This window comes from Osmerus eperlanus, chromosome 9, assembly GCF_963692335.1.
Source record: "Osmerus eperlanus chromosome 9, fOsmEpe2.1, whole genome shotgun sequence".
In the NCBI taxonomy this organism is placed as follows: domain Eukaryota; kingdom Metazoa; phylum Chordata; class Actinopteri; order Osmeriformes; family Osmeridae; genus Osmerus; species Osmerus eperlanus.
The window spans coordinates 13249220-13275052 of NC_085026.1; the positions used below are offsets into that span (position 1 = coordinate 13249220).

Genomic DNA, 25833 nt, shown 5'->3' on the forward strand with positions numbered 1-25833 from the left:
CATATACTTTTAGACAAGGTGCAGTTTGTATTCAAGCATGTTTGAACAGTGTGGCTACAGTAAACAAGAAAACAAGATAACATTGATGACCTTTCTATCCAGTGAAATTGGTACATTAACACACCAGGTAGACAAAAAACACTTAATAGCTTGAGCGTCACTGTTTGTGTGCTGGTCGTCCCTGGAAACCTCCTGACAATGAAGAGCATGAGAGGTTGACTTGGTCAGTAGGTCAAAGGTCAGGATGGAACAAAAGGAGACGATCTCTGTTCTAGAACATGTAGAACACAACCACAGTTGCCTAGCCCAGGGACCCACCTGCAGTACAGGCATCTAAGCTATAAAAGACAGTAGTGCCCAGGTAGGGTTAGTTTCATCACCTATTTGTTTTCTAGAAGAGACTGTTAAAATGTGTGTGTTTGTTGTAAATGGTTCAATTGGATTCACTCAAAGCCGTGTAGCACTCTTAGTTCTGTCAGGCCATCTTGTATTCAAGCTAATAATCAGGGAAACAGACTGATCAGACTTGGTTTAATTTTACCATCGGTTCACATACATTACACAGAATATTAAAATGTTGGCAAATATTAAAATATTTGCCAGTCTGAGATATACATAAGACCTTGAGTGTAAAACACATTTCTAATCGGACCATTAGTCCATCCCATGGGACTTGGTTGGGATGCAACCGAATGCCCAACCTACAAGGCCGTAACTTGATGTAGTGGCTGTCAAACTGTAAGAAAGAGAGAAAGACAGACAGACACGATCCAAGTTCACATTCTACGTCTGTATGACGTATCTGTGCAAACAGTCCAGTTATTGTGCCATTAATTCCACAACCACATTCACTAACGGGGTAGACCACATTTTAGTGGCTTGATTCTGCGCCTAACAGACATAACTACTTGATTCTACTGAGAGGAACTTTCTAGCCAATAGGAATACACTTAGTTGTCCTGAGTGTAACAACTTCAACCCTTTGTAACTTCTCACTCTTAAAAGGTGTGTCAATCAGTTGTGTCAGTGTCAAAAATATAAAGTGTAACCAAAAAGCATAGTGTCATTCAACTGTAAGAAAAATGATATACTGAAACCATTAGCAGCCCTTCCATACTGCATACGTAACTTTTTGGTCTACTGGCAACAGCACCATGGACATGTCACAGCAGAAATGTGGCTTGGCTTTAGTATCAAGCCCTGTTCACATTACTTTAGAACATAAATATCCAGTGTAGTAAGCCACAGCTTTACCAGCCAACAGTCTGGTACCAACACTGCCCCGATACTGTCAATAACCAATGGTTTCACAGTTTCATTCTACAGGCTAGGGGTTTATGAAGATGTTTAGTTTACTAGTAAGTCAGGTGGATCTTAGGTGAGATACATACTCTAACTCTACCATAGGATGGAGTAGTTAAGGCTTCTGGAACAAAACATCCTGTCATGAGGTGAAAAGTAGTGACTAAATCCACGACATGCATGGACATGCTCATGGGTGTGTTCTTAGTAACCTTTTCTTTCTGTCTTTCTGTGAGATTGCAACAGTAAATTTCCAAGTGAACCAAAACAACAATTAAATAAAAAGGCTGCCCTGTACAAGACAAAAGGTCAGACATAAGAGGGATGCATTGTATTTACAAGCATAGTCTCCATGTAAAGATATAGACTTGTTTTGTAAAAAAAATGTGCCTATGTTTTAAAGTTTCAACCCAGTGGTGAAGTTACACAGACAGCGAGAGGTTGTGAGCACAAGCAGATCATGGGACGTCAGTCAGGGACCAGCTACTGTCCCATACCATGAACCATAGGAGGCAGAACTGAAAACACTAATCCTAGATCAGCATTAAGCTCCACCTGGCTGTTCCTTCTCTTCGCTGGTGTTCAACCACCCAAGCCCAGCAGAGGGCTCTTCCACCACCATGACCTACAGGTTTATATGCTGGAGGTCTGGGATTGGGACTGCAGTGCGTGGGTGACAGGGGGCTCGCAATCCTGCATGCCCCTGTCCTCTCCGTCTCGCATGTACATCAGGAATAGAGTCACAGTGGCAAAGGTGGTGGCGTTCACGGGAAAGGCTCGGAGCAGGGTGGAGGTGAGGCCACGTGTGAATACTTTCCAGCCCTCCTTCTTCATGCTCTGACGCACGCAGTCCGCAATGCCATTGTACTGGTTCACCCCGCCCACCCCGTCGGCCTGGAGGCGGGACTTGATCACGTCCACGGGATAGGTGGAGAGCCAGGAAGCGATGCCGGACATCCCGCCCGCGAACAGCAGTTTGAGGATCATGTAGGGGTCGTCTGGTTCGCAACCAAGCGAGCGCGTCAGCGTGTCATAGGCCAGGAAGTAGACACCAAACCCAGGCATTTCTCGCATTAGCGTGGTTGACATGCCTCGGTTGATGCCTTTGATGCCTTCCTTTCTGTATATTCTAACCAGGCAGTCCAAAGAGTTCTTGTACAACTTCCTTGAAGGCTTCTTCTCTCCTGTGCCCTGCAACTGCATGCGAGTCTTTGCCAGCTCCATGGGGCAGCAGATCACACACTGGATGGTGCCGGCCGACGCGCCTGCCAGGAACTGATTGAGGGGCGTGTCTTTGGCCAGTTTGCGCATGGCGTTGCCCTGGACACCGAACACAATGGCATTGATGAAGGTCAAGCCCATCATTGGTGAACCAATGCCCTTGTACAGACCCAGCATCTGAGGAAAAACAAGCGACAAGTTAGCCTCACAATTATTACAGTAAAAAGGCCACAATAAAAACATTTTTGATTCTACATATATTTTTGTAAGAGCAAAATGCTCTAGGACACGGAGAAAAGAAAGACAGGATCACTTTGTAAACAGATGAAACAACAGAAGGAAAAGGCACAGAAGAGTGGAGGGAGGGAGGTGAGAGTAGATAGGAGAAAAATAATTGGTAGAGTAGCTTGGAAGGGAGATCAAGTTAAATGACCCTGAGCATTTTGGCACTACTCTACTGATCATTACACAGGCACAATCATTTTCATTTCAACAGATGCTGACTTGAGTAAACATGATTCTCACAATGGTAGCTTTAGATGGAAAAGGCTTTACTAGCCTGGTTAGAATACACCAACTACACACAAACATTGACCAATTTATTTAGTTTTCAGATACAGTAGATAATGCTGATTTTAGAGCAGACGTCTTATGGGACCGCATGTAATTTAGCTAGCAAGCTACTGAGACCATAAACTGGCAACTCAAAATGGCACAGTGTATTAATCTTAATATAGCTCAGGCCTGCAGTGTCCTCACCGACCCCCAGCTCTTGATGTGTCGTGCCACCACAATTTCCAGTCCCCCCCCCCCACACTTCACAGCAGCTTCTTTATTACTGACTTCCTTTGAGGACACACAGAGTAAGCTAATGAGAAGAGAGCTAATGAGAGAGGGAGCTCTGTACTTGGAAGGAGAAATTATTCAAATGTGAGAATTTGAAAGAACCTTGACTGACCAACTGGCTGGTTCACGCAAGGGCCAGGAACCAAGGGGGAAACTAGACACCGGCTCCACCTACGGCAGAGTTTTGGCACTGCTTAGAGCACATGGCCAGCCAGCCCTCCTCGTGGCTGCGTGCAATGGCGTCTAACAAGAACATTCATTAAATAAATGTGTGTATATATATATATATATATATATATAGCAGTAGAATATTGATATGTTAAATGTGTTGCTAGGCTACAGACTTGCTGATACTGACGGTCAAGATGGCGACTACTCACAGACTCCTGACGTATGATGGACTGGAAGCAGTGGTAGGTTCCACGGTACAAAGGCTTGTCCACATTCTGAACTTGAAGTCTGACCTGAGCACGAGAGAAAGCAACTGATGACATATATGCCAACTAATAGACATGCAAAGTAACAGCAATAGGTAACATTAGGTACACAAAACAACTATCCAAGTACATATAATTCGACAGAGAGAGAGGAAAGGTGTTAGGGGTGCAACATGGGTGAAAAATATTCTGCCGTGCTTGGATTTCTGTTTCTCTGTATTTCACAAAACAGGACACAGGGGAGAGACAGTATGAATATACTTACTAGGTCCCACTTCCGTGGAGAGGTTGTTAATCCCTCATCCTCATCTACAACAAAGTGACACTGGTGCTGTTAGACAGCCCACCCTCAGCCCCTGCCCTACCTCACCCTCAGCCCTACCCCACCCACAGCCCCTGCCCTACCTCACCCTCAGCCCTACCCCACCATCAGCCCCTGCCCTATCCCACCCTCACCTCTGCACCATCCCACATGGACCTACTATCTGACCATCTAATAAGCAGTAGTTGTCTGATATGATTGGTGTGTGAGCCCAGGTGGCTGTTTTTGTGTGTGTGTGTGTGTGTCTTCCAGACAGACATATTAATGGTCTAAACTGATAAAACATTGATGCAAAACATACTAAATACTGTTAATATTGTGCTATGACTTAATTACACGTTAAGTAAAGCAGCAGGTGAACACATTACATGAAATAATTGAAAGTTAAGAATGCGACTGAAAATTATTACTTCTAATTCTAAACTGGCTCCCAGCACATATATACTTAGCAAAACCATCAACCACTAGCTGTGGTCTTTAAACTGCCCTAGTTTTACAGCAGTTATTTTTTAAGTATCTGGCATTTCCTATGTTTAGGGGAAGCAAAGGTGTTTTGTGGTTGCACTGGTTAGCATTATAGGTCTATCGGATACATCTAGGTCACTTGTAAGAGGCTGACCCTGCAGACGTGTTGGAATCACCAACTGTCTAAACATGAATGAAGCCCACAGACTAGGCTAATCTGGCCTGGGGAATAGGAATCAGGACAAGGGACTACATGTATCTGTGTAAGCCCAGCATTGAAACAACCTAAATAAAAGAATTCCCAACTGGAATGTCACACTATGAAGCTCATTCTGAATATCACAATAACAGAATCCCATCTTGAAAGTATCTGTAACAGAATCCAACCTTTACTGCATCACACAACAAAAACTCACCTTGACTGTATCAAAGGGATGTCCGACCAGAACACCAGCAGCACCTGAAAAATACAAGACAAAATGCTACCTAAAAATGTATGTTTTTTTTTGTGGGGGGTTGGAACGGAAACATGCACATATTTTGTCTGTTGGTTTGAACATCTACAAATCTCTGTGGCCAATGAGTTTATTAGGTTAATACATGATGCAGCCCTGTCTGAATTATGACTGGTGAGAGCAAGTTGAATGTACAAGTGTATCATTTACATTTAGTCATTTAGCAGACTCTCTTGTCCAGAGCATCATACATTTTCACATTCTACTGACCAGGCAGTCAGATATGCATGCAGATAAACAAGCATGCAGTTCAACTGTCATTGATGGATCGATGAAAACATATTCCGTGTCCTTGAGACTTGAAGCTTCTAAATCTAGGAATACATATTTGATCACAAAATACCCTAATACTGCACTTGATGTTAGAGTCACAAAGTATATCAACCTTGGCATTTACACAGCTAAAACAAAACAAAGATTAGTCTTTTTTTGTTATGTAACGACACTATACTACTCAAAACCAAAGTTTACTTTAACTGTTCCAAAGTGTTGATTAATCCAACTTTCATCACGGATATCACCACTTCCAGAAAGTCTGGTTACACTATACACCATGCACTTTCAGGTGGACAAAACTGTATGAAGATCTATGAAAAGACACAAGTGATCCCTGTTTAAGATTGTATTACAATTTTCCCTTATACCGATTCAAGGCAAAAAAGGTACTGGAATGTTGTTTTCAAGAACTAACAAGAAGCTCAATATGACAAGCAAATGTGTGTGAGCAAGTTCAGAGGAATACCGACAGGTTGGTTGTTTGACTTGCCTAAGATACCACCGACATTTTTTAAGTGGCGCATTTGACCGGTTTAAGGGCAAATCGTCAGGAAATTATGCATGTCTGAAGAGACACTAGAACCCGGCGTGAGAGTATCGGTAGCTTGCTAGCTAAGTACTATGCATGCTGTTCTGGTTCATCACTTTTCTTATGCAACTGTGTTTTCTCGTTATTTTCGCCACCATATTGGATAGGTGACGATCACAAAATTAAAATCAGTAAGTTTTAATAAACTAACCTTGGACATTCATTACTTGATAGTTAACTACGCAATACTTGCATTAGCTAGCTTGCTAATACTGTATGCAAATAATTGTCTTTCAATGCGACTGCGAGGCGGGCTCACACTGCCAGCGGGACATCAAACAGCCACGTAGGAAATGTTGCCAAACTGGCTCCCAAGTAAGCTGTTGAGCTAGCTGTAGATGTTCAAAATGTTATTCATTGGAGAACTATTGATTGAAGATTAATAGATTCAAAACGTTGGCTAACTTCAGTTACTTACCTCCTATGCACCCCGCAGCGAAGTCCATTGCCATTACCTTAATGCTCTTTGATGCAAAATGAGGGATAGGCTATCAATTTTATCGGCAATCTTCGCAGGTGAGTAATCTTTGTAATCTAGCTACAGTACGTTTAATTGACAGTTTAGCTAGCCACCTATTTAGAACAGTGCCTGGCTTGAGATAAAGCCCAGCCAACACGGTCTGTGTTAGCTGCTACAGAATAAGATATGTGTACTTAATGAAGTGACTCTCTTCAATTCTCTTCAAGAATGTAGATAGCCACACCACCAGTTGATCTATCCAGCTCTTTATATTTCTGAGTTCAAACAAGTGGGAGGGATACAGTTTGCCCTATTTGGAGAAAGACTTTGTCCAATCGGATCGCAGTGAGCAAGACAACACCCCCTCTGCCTCTCTGTACACCTCTTCATTTTTGATTTGCAGTCTAGTTGAGCGTGGAGCGCTGCAAAAAAGAAGAAGCTTGATTGCGTATTTTTTGTTTACAAACCGCTGCTAATTTATTATCATATTTGTTCTGAGGTTATTATACCTGTCTGACCAGAACCGAGTATCGTCAAATTAACTGTTTGGCGCTAATGTCCCATCACCTGCAACGATGTGTGGAGTAATTTAATTTAGAACATTTAGAACATTTAGTGCGATGGCCAGACGATCGCACTTCTGTTCACCGCTGTGGGTTTAAAGCAAGGAGTTGGTGTGAGTCCAGCAGTTTAATGACAATGAACATGGGTAGACCTGCCCTCCCCATAAGCATACTGTCTCCCCCCCCCCTCTCTCACACACACACACACACACACACACACACACACACACACACACACACACACACACACACACACACACACACACTAAAGTGTGGTGAAACTAACCTGATAATAATAAAACTATTATCAGTCACCAGATGGGACCTCTAGTTTTTTACCCTGTATATTTGTATGTAAGGATGAGGCTTAGAATAAAATAAAATTGAAATGCTAAAAGGAAGGTAAATTGAATACATATATACCATATTACCATGATCATTTTAAATTATTTTAACAATTGTACTGATTGGGTCATTGACCCATACAGCATTATCTATGCTGTGGCAGTTGTTGCACCACGAGTCATGGATCACTGTGACACAATTCGTTGCTCTTTTGACGTTTTGACCTGTGCACCGGTGCCGATAGCAAGTATAGCATGCTAGCATGAATTGAGGTCGTTCACGGTCATTAACTGTCTTTACCAGTTTTACAATGCATATTCGGATAATGCCTTTGAATATCCTTAAGTTTTGAATGGTCAGTCATATGACTTCCAAAATTAAAGATCTGTTAGAGATCGGGAACGTAAAGCTATCTTAGCTAGCTAGCTAAAGTACCGGGTACAGTAGACAGCGGATGCCCGAAGAAAAAGGATGCATTTAGCCGATTTCGTCGCTGGGTCAGTCGGAGGTAATTTTGTGGTTTATATGAATAGACATACATGGTCGATCAATTTAGATATTGATGACAATGAACGAATAAGGCATCTCCTCGCCATTTAGTTCCGTCTGTATAATAATATAGGGATTCGCTACTTAGTCTAATAGTAAACCTTTGTTGTCAATAGGAGCGTTTGGAGTTGCTGTTGGGTATCCTCTGGACACAGTGAAGGTATGGATTTGCGTTGATGCCAGAAGAGTAGCTAGTTAGCTGTTTCTATTGTCCGTTGTGTCAGTGATTTAATGTAAATTGTCTTGGTCTTATCAAATCATTACAGGTGAGGATACAAACACAAAGGAAGTTCACGGGAATCTGGCACTGCATCCGCACTACATCCAAGACAGAAGGGGTGAGTTCCTTATTCACCATAGTACATTCTGACATTTAGAGTTGGGTATCATATCTTCAGAGATGGAATGTGCCCTACTTCTCCAGGTAAATGGCTTCTACAAGGGCATGTCCATGCCGGTCACCACGGTGTCCGTCAGCTCCTCGGTGGTGTTTGGTACCTACAGGAACGTTCTCCAGTGTCTCCGTCAGCTTCGCAACTCCAGGCCAGACGCTCCTAATGCCAAGCTGGACATCTTCCTGTCAGGAATGGCTGGGGGGGTTGCCCAGGTAAGCTAAGCTTCATGTCAGTAGGCTGTGTGTGTGTGTGTGTGTGTGTGTGTGAGGGGGGGGGGGAGGCTGACTGTGATAGTCTTTAGTTAACAAATCAAAAATCAAATATACTTAGTTCTTCCTTTCCTTGCTCTGCCTCTCCCTTTCTCCAATCCTCTCCCCCTATCTCCCCCAGGTGTCGGTGATGTCTCCAGCTGACATAGTGAAGGTGCGTCTCCAGTGTCAGATGGTTCCCTACCAGGGCTCAGATGCCCAGAAGCCTAAGTACCGTGGACCAGTGCACTGTCTTCTGACCATCGTCAGAGAGGAGGGGGTCCTGGGGCTGTATAAAGGGGCCCAGGCCCTGGCCCTGAGGGATGGACCTTCCTTTGCCACCTACTTCCTCACTTACAACCTTATCTGTGAACAACTTTCACCTCCTGGCACCAGCCGGCCAGGTAAACAAACAACAGAATCAGTTACATTTTGACCTGGTGGCCTTTGTAGGGAATACATCTTCTCTGAACACCCAGTGGGTGTACTGAGCTTGTGATGCTCTGTCTTTTCTCTCCAGAGTGGGGGGTGGTGTTGCTGGCAGGTGGGCTGTCAGGGATGTGTGGTTGGTGCATCGGCACCCCCATGGACTTGATCAAGGCCCGTCTGCAGATGGACGGGATGGGTGAGCGGAGGTACAGGGGCTTCTTTCACTGCATCTCCCACAGCGTCCGCACCGAGGGCCCGGGGGTCCTGTTTAAAGGCCTGACCCTGAACTGCATACGAGCTTTCCCCGTCAACATGTCCGTCTTCGCCATGTACGAGGTGGTCATCCGACTGCTGCGCACCGCACCTTAGGCCTTAAGGGTCAGGAAGTTCAGAGACCTTATCTAAATTGAACAGTGATTGATTGAGAGGAGGTTCTCCCATTTTTTAAGTTAAGTGGAAAGGGGGACAGTGAAGGTGTTTTAAATGTTTTTGGAGCTGTCTCTACTGACAGGAACAATTCTTGATCAGAGTGATGAGCGAGAGCAATAACCCTGTTCTCTCTGTTGCTGCTATGTACTGTGTATCAACACTATTGGTGCCAAATTGCTCTTGCACAAAGTGACCATGATGTGAAGGAACTGAAAAACATATCGCCTGTCTAACAATTTGGTAAACTATTTGCACATTGTATTTAATTTTAGGGGGATAGGTACTATTCCTACTGATGGCATTCCGTTGTCATATTTAACTGGTTTAAGAAGGTGCTTTTTCTGGAAATGCAACACCCATTCCTTAAAGCAGACATATTGGACCCAACAGGACTGGTTTGATGAAAACATGTATGCTTCTCTACACAGCTATTAGCACGCTGTTCATGTCAGATCAGTGAATTGTTTAATGCAGAATGGAAGTTTTCATTTAGAGAATCTGAATTTGGCCTTATGTCTCATAACACTTCTGTTCCAGGGAAGGGTTGGGCAATAGTATTCAGCATTACTAATATAATGAAGTCAGTCTAGGTCTGGTACATTATTGCTGTTACTGGAATCAAACAGTATCAAGTCAAACATTTACCTCATATGAAAGGTGGCAAATACAGTTTTACTGTAAAACTGCCTTATGGCATACCTGTTAAACCAGGGCTGAATCCCTGTAATTAACTGATGTACTGTACTATGCACTGTTCTATACATTTCTATCTAGTATTCTACAATTTATCCACTAATGTTGTACAGTGGTGTGAACTTTATACTGGGATCAAACTGTCAGTGTTCACCTTGATGTGAAAAACATCTTTCTTGGTATACCTAATCAGATTGCCGTGTAATTTGTTGTGTGACTGACTTAAATATAAAAAGTGTTTATAGTGAAACAAAGAATATATTGTTAATATAAACTGTTTAATTATTTGATAAAAAACTGCAATCACAAGACCAGACATTATTGTTTTATTCACAAAAGTGTTGTTTTTCTTCCCATGCTTTGTTGAGCTGAAATGTTTCCATTCCAGATACTGCAGTGACAATGAGCTGCAGTTGGCAAATCTGTATACAGCAACACATTAGCCATTATCTGGCATCATCCTGTCCCTGTTGTGGTCAGCATGTGATGTAAAGGCGAGCCGAGTTGGACATGCAGCTTCATTCAGTGTTGGGATCAGTCCTTTCAGACTTCCTGGCCAAACAGGAAGTGACCGTCTGAGGTAAAACAGACCCTTACGCAGATTAACTTAGCTTCTTCTAAAAGCACAGGCATTTAGCAGATGATTAACAGGATAGCCAGAGGTTAATATTGGAAGTTTAGAGGTCTGGGTGTCATGAACTTTCTCACTGTCTCCTCTGTGACCTGTTTACGCCTCTCCTGGTGAGCAGTAATCATTGGCTGCAGTGTCTCAATCAGTATCTTCTTCAACTCCCCTGTTAGCAAAGCTCCACTGGTGTAGTCCTGGAGGGAAGTTGAAAAAGAGAGGTAGTTGGAGAGACAGATAGCACAAGAGGGGATAGAGGGAAAGTAAAATGATGATAATGATGGAGACAACGAAAGATAACAAAAGGAAGTCATGAGTGTGTGCTCAGTACAGAATACATCAAACTGATTTATCCCGGTGGTGACAAACATTGTTCTTGGGAGCCGTAAAATCTTATCCGGAACAAAGTGATTTTGTCCTGTGTTTGTCACACGAGATATATACGGTTAAAAGCCGTTCAATCTATATCTGAGTATAAAAGACAATCACTGTTATTAGTCAGGCTACAGACCAAATATAGCTCTGACATGTATATGTTCTCTGACAGCTATCCACTTAGTTGTCTCTGCAAAACTTTACTTCCTAATAGCGTCCTACACCCTCAACTCACTCCTCTTTTTACCTCCAAATTTCCCCTCTTCATTTTCCCCTCTGCCCTCTCCATACCTGTCGGATCTTCTCCAGCTGTTCGTCGTCCTCCAGGAAGAAAGTGAGGTACATGAAGGAAACATCTACGTCCGGGTTCCCTCCAAACTTCCTGTGGTCTTCCACTGTGTCCCGTCCCCCCGAGAAAGCATGCTTGTTCACCTGAGAGACCGGACACAGTCAGTGTGAAGTGTCAACATGTCGGTGTTAATAGTAATCAGCACTTTTGTGATGAAATGCAGCCAGGTGTTGTTGAAGAAGTATAGGTCAAGAAGTATAGGCTTTTTCACAAATGTGAAAAAGAAATCCGATGCTCTTAGTGGAGGAAGAGTCAAGTTCTGTCACCTTGTTCTTGATCTGCTTGGGTGTGTCTGTGAGGAAGATGGAGGAGTTGGCGTCACTGGCCGACATCTTGGTCTGAGCTCCCTGAAGCGCGGGGAAGAAGGTGGAGTGGAGCAGCGCCGGCTTGGGGTACCCGATCCTGGGAGCCACGTCACGGGTCATCCTGAAGTAGGGGTCCTGGGGGAGAGAGAGCCAGAGGGGAGGACCCCGTCAATCTAAGTCAGGGTGGAGGAGAAAAGGAGGGTGTAGCTGTGTCGCAGGGAGAGGGGAGAGGAAAGGAGCAATGAGAAGGGAACGATGAGGACTGCAGAGCTGTGCAATGCTGTAATTTAAACCCAGACACAAAGCCTCAGTCTGGGATCAACTTAGTATGGATGGAACATGAACACCACAGAATCAGAAGGGAATAGTGAGCTACTGGTTCTGGATGTGGTTGAAACGACATGCATAATCATTCGCTGTGTGAGTCTAACCTGATCAATAGCACAAGGGATGAGACACTGGACGTCTTTCCTGCCTTTGAAGATCTGAGGGAAAGAGTTGCTGAAGGATGGAGCAGCCTGGATGGCAGGGAAGCTAATCTTTCCTAGGTGAGGGAACAGAGATATGTTGAGAGAATTAGAGAGAGAAACAGGACAAAAGACCAAGAGATGGGAGGAACAGTTTTACAATGATAAGTTACATTTTGAGACTATATTAGTGTTTACAATGATTCTGCTTAATTCCAGCAGTCGGACTTTAACCAACCGCACCCTTCGCACTGAGCTCCCCAGCAGCAGTGGACAGGGTCATGCTGTGGTCTTATCACACTCAAACGTATCCTTAACAGTGACATAGTTGAGACTCCCATAATCTTTCACAACCTTGCCCTTTACAAGTTCACCAGCTTGGAATTTGAGAAACATTCGGGTTTATCATATCTCTATGGCTGCCTGACTCACCAATGCAATCGCTGTCTGTAAAACCGAAGATCCCTTTGACCTGGTTGAACGTGACGTGTTTTTGGATCTTGACCACGTTTCTGTAGAAGTCTGGAGATGCCCTGTGGAAATCCCAGTGTCAGATGACAACAGCACCCCCATGTGGATACACATTGTCTGGGATCAAGCCAAGCTCTGAAGGTTTTGACAACTAGTTGGAAGGCATGTCAGTGAAGGGGATACAACTATAGTAAAGTTTGGCTTTGAAACATGCTTTGCCAGGAGATATTGTTAAGTGTGGGTAGGAGTAATATCTGTTGCTATTGTTCTCTAAGGTAGGCATCTCACCCCATGTAGTCAAGGTCAGAGAATATGAATGTTTTGTCAACGTCGAAGCCGCAGGCAATGATGTCCTTGGCATTCTCCACTGCGTACCGGTGGCAGTCCTCCAGAGATAAGTCCTTCCACAGGTACTTCTCATCATCCGTCAACTGGATCACCAGGGGGATGTCAAACGCATCCTGCAGCCACCTGTGGGACAGGGGAGAGGGATGGAGGGGATGATGGTTAGGTACCTTCGTTTACAGCTAAACCCTGAGCTCAACTCGTTACAAGACTGGGTCGAACGGGTGTGTTTTTTAAATTTGTTGGAGTTGCGTGCTGATCCATTGTTATGTTGTAGGTTTTACTGGTTCGTGGGCTCACTTGGTGAAGATGAAGGGGATGAGGTGCCCCATGTGCAAGGCCTCTGAGGAGGGGCCTCTTCCTGTATACAGGTAGAAAGACTTCTGCTTCTCATAAGCGTCCAGCACCTGGTGCATGTCTCTGCAGTGGAAACAAACACACCGATCCTCAGATGACCCCATGTGTGATAACATCAAATACAGAATGGTAGTCACTCTCAAACATTCACATACTCACTCTCCCACCCGAGGAAGAACCCTGTGATAGGTAGACAGCTGAAACTGACCTGTGTGAGAAAAAGATGCCTCTGCGTAGGAAGCGGTGAGCTCTCTGCCCCGAGACTTTCTCAATCCTGTCCACCAGCTCCTGGTCAACCTTACTGCTGCCGAACCGCACTGGAGACACAAAACGACATACATTTGTATGACTACCACACACATAGTCTCACACAAACCCCATATCATGTTTAGGGTCAGGGCTGACCTATGAGCTTGTCGTAGTCCACTCCCTTGGCATTGCTGGTAGTGACATTCCAGGGGTCCACTTGGTCCTCCCCGTCCTCCTGGGGCCCATTGTCCTGGGTGACTGAGGCCTCAGTGGGAGGGCTGCCCTGTTTGTAGTCATTGCCTGTCAGCAGTTTGTAGTCCAGCTTTAGCTGCAGTAGCAGCTGCACAGCAGCATCAACGTCAGCCTGGGGGTTCACAACGCACTATGAGGAACATATCTTTAAGTCGTAACCACCCGAAATGGGACGTTACCGACGACGACTCACTGTTCAGACATACAGGGCACCACTGGACAAAAGGTACAGCAGGTCACATGATTAAAATCTTACTTTAGGAGCTTTATCTGATTTCAGAGCTCGGACATTGTCCCCTTGTTCCGACAGTTTGTGGTAGAGCTCCATTGGGGTGATCCCTCCTGCGCCGTCTCCCTGACACTCAGTCATCTTCTGTCTGGAAAATACCTGGAGCACAGCGCAAGTCACATCAGTGCGCTGACAAGCCATATCGTGAATATATGTATTAACTGTGTCAATGGCATGTCTATGGCATATACGATAGCTTATAAAGCTTCTTATAAAACAACATGATAGCTAGGCTAAATAAATCACTCACTGCACTCTTGTGGACTGACGCTATCAGTCACTCATCTGACGTGCAATATGTGAGCATGGTGGCGATAACATGTTCTATTCACTGGCTTTTGGGCATCTGATTGACCAAAATAAACCCGTTTGGAGAGACATAATTCACCCAACATTATTAGTTTAACTAAACAGCTTGCCATTTAAACCTCACCGTTATATTCTTTTGACAGCAGGTTGTCTCCTCATTCAACTTGCATCAGCTCAGCAGAACAGGTGTTCGGCTAAAATGAGTCCCAACAAAACAAGCGCTGTGTTTTGACTGTGATCCGTTCCGGACTGGCAGTGCAAGAGTTTTGGCGGAAGAGATGACTCGATCCTGAGTCTGTATAACGTAGCTTTAGCGCAAGAAGATAACACCCATGCGAGAAAATTTAGAAATAACTTTTATTTTTTAAGTGTTTTGCATGGTCTAGCTAGCTAATGGTTTAGCTATGGCTAGCCACGTCCGCTTGCGACTCCCAAATCGGAAATCTTTAATGTATTTGGGCTTTGAAAGTAGGCCATGGATTAGTGTAATATAAATGTTATCTTCGCATCCGCCTCTCAGATGTGTTTGGAACTTGGACGTTACCGCAATTTGAGCTAGCTATATGAAGGTGGGTATTTTTGACGATGTGTGCAATACTCAAAATATTCGGCAGATGACACTAATGTTTACAGCTGACATTCTGGTATCATGATAGCATGGTCAGACACCATAGATCAGAGTACAGAGAGGGGTGAGCAGGAATAATAATATTAGTGAACTATTCCTGAAAATGTTTAAAAGTTACTGTACTGTTTCTGTCTCTATTGGCTTCATACAGAAAAAATGCACAACATGGCCTCACTGGTGACCTATGAGGATTCTGATCCGGAAGATGACTCTGTAGAGGATGAGAAGAGGGTACCCCCACTAGCTACCAAGTGTGCTAATGTCCAAAGACCATCCCAGAGATACCTGGAAGTAGTAGGCTCTCACTATGGCCTAATACCTCACCCACAGCCAAACACCCAACAGTCAAACCTGTGGACAGAGACTGCACTGGGCTCCTCTGAGACTGTAGAATACAGCACCAAACCATGTTTACTTTCACCTCAGAGGATCCATACCCATGAGGAACAGGTTAGGAGGAGGGGAGACTCCCAGAATCCTCCCAGACCTGCTCCTCCATCTGTATCCTCTGGGACCGCTATCAGCTGCGCTGTCCCACCTCCATACATCTCTCTCCTTCCTCCACCCTCCCAGAGGCCTATGGGCGTAGCCACTATAAAGAAACAGCACCAGCCCCCAGCTGGGATAAGACCCTACATTTCCAAGAGACAAAGGCTGGCCACTCCAGGAGACCGAGATGGACCAGGCAGTTACCTGGATAAGGCCCCAGAGGATCAGACACCAAGCCTACCCAGGGAGGATCAGACCCCAGCCTCTAGAATCCAGGCCCCAGCATCCAGGCAGCTCTCTGAGGTGTCCGAGATAGTGCGACCATATCTGGGCCACAGGCCTGGCAAGGCTCAAGTCCCAAGGTAAGAGGTAGATGGTGTTATGAAGTCAAATGTACTCGCTCCCAGAACCAGAGTTGCCGGACAAAGTTTTTATTTTGAATGACATGATAGATTATATCACAGCATGAGATGGATCCAAAAAGCGTCATTCTTAGAGCACACGTGGGCCTTGGAAACCTTGTAGAGTTCGAGCTATGTATTGCTACATTACTATAGATTTCTTCTCTCCATCTGTCCCTGCAGGAGTGTGCAGCTGAGCATGCAAGCCCACCTGGGCCCTGTGAACACAGTCCAGTGGTGCCCTGTCCCTCACATCAGCCACCTGCTGCTGTCTGCCTCCATGGACAAGACTGTCAAGGTAATGTCACAGTGGGCAGCTGTAATGACTGGCTGTAAATGGCTACATGCGACAGGTAATACTTATTCATTACATGAGATACAGCATTGCATCATGTAGAACCCCTTCCGGGATACGTTCTAGGCCAGGGGCCTGGGTCTGGCTAATGCGCGTGTTTGTGTGAGTGTGAAAGTAATTCACACGTAGTGAAGGTGTGAACGTGTAAAACATGTCAGCTAATTGGGTTTTCACTCTAATGTACCTGATGTATCTGATGTACAGTGTAGAGGGTTTCTCAGACAGGCGCACATCACAGAGGGAGAGATGGGGATTTCATATCTGGCAGTGAAGCACAGTCTCCTCTAACCGGCTGCCTTCAGAAACACCTCTGTCAGGACCCCAGGGCTTTCATGTCCTCTACTTCTCCGGTTTTATTCTCCTCTCCCCCTCTCTCCTCCTGTTCCCACTCCATCTTTACTCCTCCACCCCCTTCTCTCACCACCAAGTGGAAAAAGCCATTCATCCGTTGCTGAAGAAAGGTCAAGTGATCCAGGTGCAGATGACTAAATATTTCCATCCTGAGAGGAAATTGCCTTTCTCTCGTGGCGTATTGCAGAGCATTAGCTTGCAACCCAATGGGTCTCGAGGTATAATTAACAATTTAAATATGCATGAGGGGATTTGCATATTCATGAAGGAGCCCCGGTGTGCTGGTATGCCTGCCTCCTCTGGTTCCAGCAGTTGCAGCCCAGAGCAGATGGTTGAGGGCCCACGAGGTTTGGTGAGAGGAGCGTTCCCTTTTCGCCAGCTCATTGACTGACACTATGATTATTTTCCTGGTTCAATCATTCAAAACATCAGGCTGCTCAGGAGACTAATGGGTTTGAGGAATTTACTTTGAATTCCATTCTTAATGATTTTGTACACTGCAATGTGGAACACTGAGTGACAATGCGCCGTAACATGAGAGGTTAAATTCCCCACCACACACTGCCTACTTGGTTTAGTCTGAACGTCTGACTGTCCACAGAAGGTTAAAAGCCAGTTTGTTTGATTGCTCCCATTGCTATGGTTACCGCGGTTGTTAAAAAAGCAGTTTACTTCAGCGTTTTTGTTTTAATTACTGAGGGAAAAAGCCCATTAGAATGCTGATTACAGTGAGTCATCAGAGAGAATGCACTCAGCCTGTCTGTTCAGTGACCGGTGAAATGGATAATGAAAAAGTTAGAGTAAGTGTTCAATTTCCTAGCATAGATAATTACTGTGCTCCTGAAGGATCCATGGTTGTGCTTTGTGGGACCTGTAAGAAAATATTGTTTTTCTTTTTTTGTCTGGTTGTACTTGAGCTAAAAAAAAGTGGATAGATTCAGGCCAAATATGAATGATCTGTAAGCATTCATATTTCCTCAAGAGGGCAGTGTTTCCCTATGTCTAATATCTGCTTGAAACATCATCCATGTTTCCAGTAGTCTGTCCTAGTATTTACCTATAATCACACTGGTATTTTTAAGTTCCATAGACTTTCTGCCTAGTTGAACTAATCTAATGAAAATCGTAAATGTAATTGATTTCAAACCCTAGCCTAAGGCTTCAAGCTCCTCAGTAATTCTGTTTGGTAAATACCCATTTCCTGGATGGATCTGTCAGTCCCAAAGCCTGAAGTGTTGAAGCTGTCATACTTCCACATGCTGTTTTAAGATGTGTCTGTGTGCAGCAGAAGGTTTCAATAATGAAACACAGGCAGAGAGAATTTTTCAAAGCTTCTCTGTGGGTCTGGGTCTTGGTCTGCAGATGATGACCTGATAACATTCTCATCGTTATCCGAGCTTCCTTACCAGAACCAGACCACCCACTCAATTTGAGAACCGCCCCCTCCTGGGGGCTGAGCCTCTCTTCTTAACATCCAACAATCCTCCCACATACCTTTATTGGGCCCCCGGTACCTGGTTAGTTCAGAAGTTTGCAGCGGCTGACAGCTAACTCCAGGTTTCAGAGAGCACATTGTTATCCACCTCAATTGCAGTCATGTTTGTGTCTGCAGCTCATCTCCTGGCTGAGACTAGATCAGCGCTATGGATACATTTCTTGAAATTAACCAATTGGTATTCAGAATTCAACTGAGCTTGCACTTCTAGGACTGATCCATACATTTCTCATGGGGCATCTTTAGGTCAGTCAATCGCAACTCAGGTATTTGAAAATAGCAATTGACCCAGTTTGGTTTTAAAAGACTCATCAAACTAGTGAAGCGTTAGACAGCTCTGTCACACTTCCATCAGGATGCTGCCAGTGACTGATCTGCCTCTCTTATGACAAAATCATTACCCTGTTTCTTCTTGCTATGAATTGATTTATAGACAAACAAAGGTAATTAGCCTTTTAAATAAGTTGGAGGAGAGCTGCTTTGCATTCAAGCCTTGAAATAACCCTTATTTCAAAATACATTAAGGCAATTTGCCAGTGCTCAGTGATGCGGCACATTTGGTTAGAATGGAATGCTGTTAATCCGTCTGATACTGTTGTTGGAAGGAGAGAGGATGGATGAAGGCAGAGAGAGTGCTATACAGAGACAGTTTATGATTGTTTGTATTCTAAATTGATTTTTATTTTGCTGACAACCAAGCCAGTTACTATCCCAGCCTGTCCCTGTGTGACGTTTGGCCAGTTATCACTCATGAGAACCCTTCTTTTATGTTTTCCTCTTGACCTATACTTTAATATATCATTTAATTAATTAAGTTGAATGCTAATGAATAATTCCATATGAAATTAATGACTAGTATTCATGTACTCATGTGTAATCTATTAGTATGTGAAGTGTAATGTATTAGTATTTGATGTAGGCTATTGTGATCATGTATTGCAGGTCTGGGATGCAGCAGAGAGTGGGCGGTGCCTAATGGTTTATGCCTCCCACACTGGGGCAGTGAGAGCTGCCCATTGGTCACCCTGTGGGCGCCGAATTCTCACTGGCTCCTTCGACAGCACCGCCATGGTGACGGATGTGGAGACAGGTCAGCTGTGCCCCTGTGAACCAATCAGTGAATTCATTACGATCTTGATTTGAGACGTGATATTGAGATCTCCTGAAAATACTTTCATCCCGAAAGGGGATATCAAATGCTACCATAGATTTCTTTAAATAGTTAATTACAATGTACTTTTTTTATTTTATTTTTTGTTTCATTTGGAGAGCTTAATAATTACTCTACATTAGCCGACTATTCCTGCTGTTTCCTAGCATCGGGCTCCCAGATGCTAACCGATCGGAAGCTCCCTGTGGCAGTCTCTTTGGTCACTGAAGCCCAATGACTCTGATCTGCAGTTGTGCACTTCCCCCTCCATGGGGCTGTCAATTCTGCCAATACAGCCCACGGATAATAGCTTGGCCTGCCCATTACATACACCGACAGCCAAGGGAGCAGCTCAATAAAAGACATATCACCACAGGCCATGCCAGCATGCCACACTAGCATGCCCCCACACAGAGCTGACGCTCTGCCCAAACATGTAATTGTGCCAGCTACCCACCCCTGTCTATCAGCAGTCTGACCTTATCTTCAGCTGATGCTATTGAGTGTGTGTGCTTTACTCTGGGGCCTGATGTTGACCACACAAACATTTCAAAACACACACACACTCACACACTGATAAAGACTCATGACACTCAGTGATGCACACATACCAGCACCAAACAGGCGGAGATAATTATGATATCTTCTGAGGCAGTAGCTAGGTTGACCGTCACACATTAATATAAATGTTATTAACCTAGCTTGAGGCTGGGAGCTAGACTCTAGAGGCTGGGGCACAGGGGATTGAGACCTGGGGGATTGAGGCTCGAGGCTACACCAGAGATGAGGCTGGATCTAAGTTGGGAGTATTTTTTGCTAGTGTAATGTGACTCCCACTGCCATTTGTATGCATGGTGTAGTAGGAGTGTCTTCTAGGGGGTTCTTTATCTGCTGTAGCTCAGTTTCTTGTTTTGTTGACAGGGATCCTGCCGGCAGTTCTCTGGGCCATAAACAAACTGGTACAGCTTTGTAGAAAGCAATCAGGAAAAGTTGAGAAATGGAGCGAGAGATGAAGGCGGAGAGAGATTAGGGTCCTGATAAAGAAGAAGACATGGAAGGAGTCAAGGAGAGTGAGAAAGAGAGATAGAGAAACTTGGTGTATGCATGTGTGTGTGATAGAGAGTGGAGTTGGAAGAGACCGAGGTAAATTAATTTCCTCTGAAGGGCATTGGTGAGCAGTGACAGCTGCTGCCCTGCTGTCTGAGTCTGTTCCTGGATGGCTCACTGGCAGAGCACCACAGGTAGAACCAGAAATGACTTCTGGCAGGCAGAAAGGAGACTTGCCTGCTGAAGTAAGAGGTGGAGGAAGAGGAGGAGGAAGAGGAGGAGCAGGGATCAGATTACAAAAGCCTTTAATGTTGTCAGCCTTTCAAGGCTAGGGAGATTGCGATCCTCCTCATTTCCCCTCTCAGCTAAGCCAATTAACGTTTCCTTAATTAAAACGTGAAGGGCCTTATTTATTATGCAAGGGGCTGCGAGTTCTCACCCCCCAAACATGTGGTGGCGTCTGATGACAGATTAGTCCCAAACTCTCCCACTGGTGCTACGGGAGCCCAATTAAAGAAGTGGGCCCCATGCCAGACCAGAGGAAACATCCCATAAAACTTTGTTGTCGTCAACAGCAGCAGCCCCGGAGGCTGGTGTTAGACTCCGTCCCTCTCCGCACTTCTAATTCATACCACTTTTCCTTCCCTTCTTACACCACTTTGGGCAGGCCTCCCTTGTATGCGAATGTGAACTTTAATCACATCGTTTTGTTCAGGTCACTTTGACGCTGTTCCGTGGAGTCTTTGTTGGTTGTTAGATTAATGAATGCCATTAGGGTCTGAGTGCTCATATACCTAGCCTCTGACGGATCAGCTGCTGTTGGTCTGGATTGTTTCCCAGTGAAAGGTTCCACTGATCAGTTCTTTCCAGAGGAACTTTTGGTTCGTTGTCACGCCCTTTCACGCTTAATTATATTTAAGCTTCTCTGTGTTTTTGTTTTGTTTTGAAGCTCAACATGAACATTAATTGAATGAGAGCAAGCCTGCAGACAGCCGTTGGCTAAAATCTTTTCTCCTTTCTTCCTCCTAAATCACCTCCCCTTTGTCAGTCTGGAAGTATTTATCAGAGAAATGTTTTCAGTTATTGGAGATTGGAGAGGAATCATGTAATTGACATGGTTTGGAGCATATTTCAAAAAATACCAGAGATGCTCAGCATTGCTTTCTCTGGTTTGTAGATAAAGGTAATTGGCTTCTAGTTTTGAATGCTTCAGACTCTTTGTGCCAATACATTAGCCTGATTGGGTTTTCCATATGGCATAATACATGTATGCTATTTCCAAAGTATTCTTTTGGCATGTCATTGAAATCCAACAACAAATGCATGCCCTCTTCCTCCAACTAAGTATTAGGGATTGCAAGCTTGCGCTTCTTTCTTCTGCAATGTTTACATTTATGAAATGAAAGACTGGAATGTCTTTGTATGTGTTTCATGAATTTCAATAGTTATGCTGACTCTTGACTGAAACCTGTGGCCTTAAAGAACATCATTCATGTCATATCAGTCAATTTGCGTTCAAATTATATTATTCATCAGGACAGTATGATATAGGCTACACCACAATATTTATGAATTGTAATCCAATGACCATAAACTAATCTAATGGATTCCAATCTGTGGAGAGCTTTCCTGTAATGAACAAAATCAAACTCTCAGCAACTTCTCAGCAAACTGTGCATCTGGGAGAACAAATCTTGTTTGTCCCAGTTTCTCTGTATCCCAGTCTCTCTGTATCCCAGTCTCTCTGTATCCCAGTCTCTCTGTATCCCAGTCTCTGTATCCCAGTCTCTCTGTATCCCAGTCTCTCTGTATCCCAGTCATTCTGTATCCCAGTCTCTCTGTATCCCAGTCATTCTGTATCCCAGTCTCTCTGTATCCCAGTCTCTCTGTATCCCAGTCTCTCTGTATCCCAGTCTCTCTGTTTCCCAGTCATTCTGTATCCCAGTCTCTCTGTATCCCAGTCTCTCTGTATCCCAGTCATTCTGTATCCCAGTCTCTCTGTATCCCAGTCTCTGTATCCCAGTCTCTCTGTATCCCAGTCATTCTGTATCCCAGTCTCTCTGTATCCCAGTCATTCTGTATCCCAGTCTCTCTGTATCCCAGTCTCTCTGTATCCCAGTCATTCTGTATCCCAGTCTCTCTGTATCCCAGTTATTCTGTATCCCAGTCTCATCCCAGTCTCTCTGTATCCCAGTCTCATCCCAGTCATTCTGTATCCCAGTCTCTCTGTATCCCAGTCTCTCTGTATCCCAGTCTCTCTGTATCCCAGTCTCTCAAACTGGGTTTCGCTGGCTGGTTTCACAGGCACATCTTCTAGTCTTCATATTTGTGCCCAGCAGAGCAGAGAACTAATCAAAGGAGAAGTTTCACACTTTAATGCATGTGAAGTTGAGGATAATTGATACGTTTGAAATGCCTGTGTGTCAAATGCTTGTCAGATACAATACTGTCCATGATGAAGAATTTAAATTGGGTTTGGTAAAAGATGGTCTGTCGAATGAATTCATAATTATCAGGCAGTATTTGTGTATGTGTGTGTCTATGTGCGTGGTGCTGTGGGTGGGTGGGTGACTCGTCAGGTCAGCAGATTGTGAAGGTTGGGACCCAGTTCCGCGTGATGTGTTTGGCTGTCCAACCCAGTGACCCGGATGTGTTTCTGTGTGGAGGATACAGCCCAGAGGTCAAGGCCTGGGACTCGCGCACCGGCAAGGTCTGAAACATGGACGGAACCCGGCCTATGAAAAAACTAAGTATTTGTAGACACACTGTGATGATGCTAGAACCACTGTAAGACCATGTTTACCATCCATTCACGGATTCACCCATTCATGCATCCGTTCATCCGTGCCATCCATCCATGGTTTGTGTGCGTCAGGTGGAGAGTGTGTTCCGTGCTGGAGTTCAACAGACCCTGGACGTCCTCTTCCTGTCTGGAGGAAGAGAGTTCATCAGCAGCTCTGACTGTGTCAGCCGGGACTCTGCAGAGCTCACCCTCATGGCCTGGGACTTCCGCACCACCGCCAGGCTCTCCAACCAGATCTTCCATGTAGGACATGTTGTCCCTCCTGTGTTCCTCCACACAGCAGCAACTACCTAGACTCAAAGGCTCCTCTGTGTTTTAATAGTTCACCAGTATCATTGACCACACAGATCAAACGTCTTGAAACCTTGATGCATCCATCCATCCGCCCATTGATTTATCCATATATCAGTCCATCTGTACATCATTAACCCGTTCATCCTATACATCTATCCATCCTTTCACTCTCTCGTTCTGTCCGTTTTCCCTTCGTCTGTGGTCTGTCTGTGTGGCCAGGAGAGATACACCTGTCCCAGCCTTGCTTTGCACCCCGTGGAGGAGGGCTTTGTGGCACAGACCAACGGGAACTACATGGCCCTGTTCTCCGGACAGCGCCCCTACAGGATGAACAAGAGGAGACGCTATGAAGGACACAAGGTCAGTGGTGGGTGGGTGTGTGACTGGTGACCTGCAGGGCATAGGGGTCTTGGGGGCAGTGGGGCACGGGGGCCCTGGGGGGCATGGGAGCGATACGCAACATCCTCTGATCGATAGCTGCACACACACATCCATAGCAACACACATAGCAACACACACTGATCCATAGCAACACACATAGAAACACACACTGATCCATAGCAACACACATAGCAAGCAACCCACATGAATCCATACACAACTCCCACTGATCCATACACAACACACATGCTGTGACATAATGGTGTTCTGCTGACATCATTGAGGTTGTGTGTTTCCTGGTACTCAGATAGTGGAGTAGGTGAGTACCTGTGAGACTTTATGGAGGCTTTATAATAATACAGTGCTGTGATGGTCTTGCAAACTAGTGTAGTAGTGCTGTAATTATAGATAATAATGTAGCCACTCAAGTGTTTTCCTGTTGTCGGTAACCCAGGTGGAAGGATACGCAGTGCGGTGTGACTTCTCTCAGGACGGAACTATACTGGCCACAGGAAGCTCAACGGGCTCTGTTCACCTGTACGACTTCCAGAGCTCTCGGACTCTACACATTCTCCATGGCCACGAGCATCCCTGCGTGGCCGTGTCCCTGCACCCCACACTCCCTGCCGTGGCAGCCACCTGTGACTGGGGGGGCCAGGTCAGGGTGTGGAACTGACCACTGAGGAGACTGTTTGGTTTGAAGCCCCTAATGGTTCCTTTTGTTTTAATGGATACACCCAATTAATGGATGGTGAAAGTAAAGTTTATCAGCCCTCTTATAGTGAGAAGAACAAGGGTAAAGAAATCTCAACACCATTTACATATCAAAGGGTGGCAAACTGACCTCGTTTTACATTAGATCTTAACTCCCCCACAGATTCTGCAACGAGTCAGCCTCTAACTTTGCTTTATTAGATATCGGCTGTCTGTTCAGTTCATGAGGACGTGGAGATAATTGTCTTAACATGAAAAGACTGGTGATCATTTGCTTATGCTTATTTCATGAAGATAGTTTGCGCTCTCGTTTGCAGACTGTAACATGGATTGCATCCTCTGTGCTCCAAAAACTTAATGTATTCTGTTACCACGACAGCTAGGCTCATATCGCATTTCTACATCACAACAAACAGGCTTAGTAGTTCTTCAAAAGAATGTCAGCCCTATTGCGCATCCCTTCTGTCAAACTATGAAAGTATGAATTAAACATTTCCTAGGACAGAGAGACATACTTGATGGTTAAGTATCTTTGTGAATGTTTTACGGTCAGTCTTTGTTAAACCTGAGCTGCGTGTATCCGAGTGTCACATCCATAATCCAGAACGACTGGAGGAGAGACTGCATACTGTGCCTTCAAATTGATCAATATTATTGATCTTTTTTCTTTGAATTCATATGACATCTTATTCGATTTCAGTTGCCATGATTCATTGGACAAAATGTAAAGATCGAGAACAGCGATGATCATGCTGGTGTTGGCCTATTGGCCAAAGAAACCAGGGAGGCGCTGTTTGTTTCTCCTCTTTATTAGGTAAATAAACATACAGCAAAAATATAGAAACATGCATCAGACAGGCAGCCAGCCAGACAGGCGACCTGCCGCTTCTTGTTCAGAGTGTTGAGGTAGAACAGGACTGGACAACATCTCTTAAGGGTTCAAACATATACCATTAACAGAACCAAGGTGAAAATATCCATAGTTATGATTATATGTTTATATATATTTTCATTTTTTACATCCACAACAAAAATACTCTGTTGATGGGGACTCTAGTGGCCTTTCACCACTCCCCTCTGTGCAGTAACAAGCTTACAGGCTAACCACTAATACATACTGGGCACGCTGGTGGCAAACAGCACCAAACTGTTCACCTAGCTGGGTTGTAGCAAGGCTGTTGCTAGGCTGTAACTGTATTGATTGTTGCATCTGTGCTGCAAATTAAAATGTGGTGACTGGAGCTATAT

At 44.6% G+C, this 25833-nt stretch overlaps 4 protein-coding genes across 5 annotated transcripts; 2 read left to right on the forward strand and 2 right to left on the reverse strand.

Moving 5' to 3' along the window:
* Nucleotides 1–517: 517 nt before the first annotated feature.
* On the reverse strand, nt 518–6705 carry LOC134026463 (mitochondrial basic amino acids transporter). 2 transcript variants are annotated; one of them, XM_062469238.1, is made up of 5 exons: nt 6392–6705; nt 5010–5053; nt 4072–4115; nt 3750–3833; nt 518–2700 (listed from the first exon to the last, which is right to left on the reverse strand). In XM_062469238.1, the coding sequence occupies exon 5, from the start codon at nt 2698–2700 to the stop codon at nt 1936–1938; it is 765 nt and encodes a 254-aa protein (XP_062325222.1). In that variant the 5' UTR covers nt 3750–3833; nt 4072–4115; nt 5010–5053; nt 6392–6705; the 3' UTR covers nt 518–1935. The 2 variants fall into 2 exon arrangements, with proteins under 2 accessions (XP_062325222.1, XP_062325221.1); XM_062469237.1 differs by lacking the exon at nt 4072–4115.
* An 838-nt stretch (nt 6706–7543) lies between these two features.
* slc25a47b (solute carrier family 25 member 47b) lies at nt 7544–10387 on the forward strand. Its single transcript, XM_062470467.1, has 6 exons — nt 7544–7849; nt 8007–8050; nt 8157–8228; nt 8315–8497; nt 8676–8937; nt 9054–10387. Exons 1-6 carry the CDS (start codon nt 7813–7815, stop codon nt 9329–9331), a joined length of 876 nt encoding a protein of 291 aa, XP_062326451.1. The 5' UTR covers nt 7544–7812; the 3' UTR covers nt 9332–10387.
* Nucleotides 10369–14733, reverse strand: LOC134027206 (tryptophan--tRNA ligase, cytoplasmic-like). Its single transcript, XM_062470465.1, has 11 exons — nt 14602–14733; nt 14136–14267; nt 13784–13991; nt 13587–13695; nt 13322–13441; nt 12965–13147; nt 12638–12738; nt 12170–12282; nt 11700–11873; nt 11376–11516; nt 10369–10906 (listed from the first exon to the last, which is right to left on the reverse strand). Exons 2-11 carry the CDS (start codon nt 14247–14249, stop codon nt 10748–10750), a joined length of 1422 nt encoding a protein of 473 aa, XP_062326449.1. The 5' UTR covers nt 14250–14267; nt 14602–14733; the 3' UTR covers nt 10369–10747.
* On the forward strand, nt 14717–25099 carry wdr25 (WD repeat domain 25). Its single transcript, XM_062470464.1, has 8 exons — nt 14717–15046; nt 15257–15956; nt 16179–16293; nt 19139–19286; nt 22973–23103; nt 23269–23439; nt 23710–23850; nt 24326–25099. Exons 2-8 carry the CDS (start codon nt 15262–15264, stop codon nt 24545–24547), a joined length of 1623 nt encoding a protein of 540 aa, XP_062326448.1. The 5' UTR covers nt 14717–15046; nt 15257–15261; the 3' UTR covers nt 24548–25099.
* Nucleotides 25100–25833: the final 734 nt, after the last annotated feature.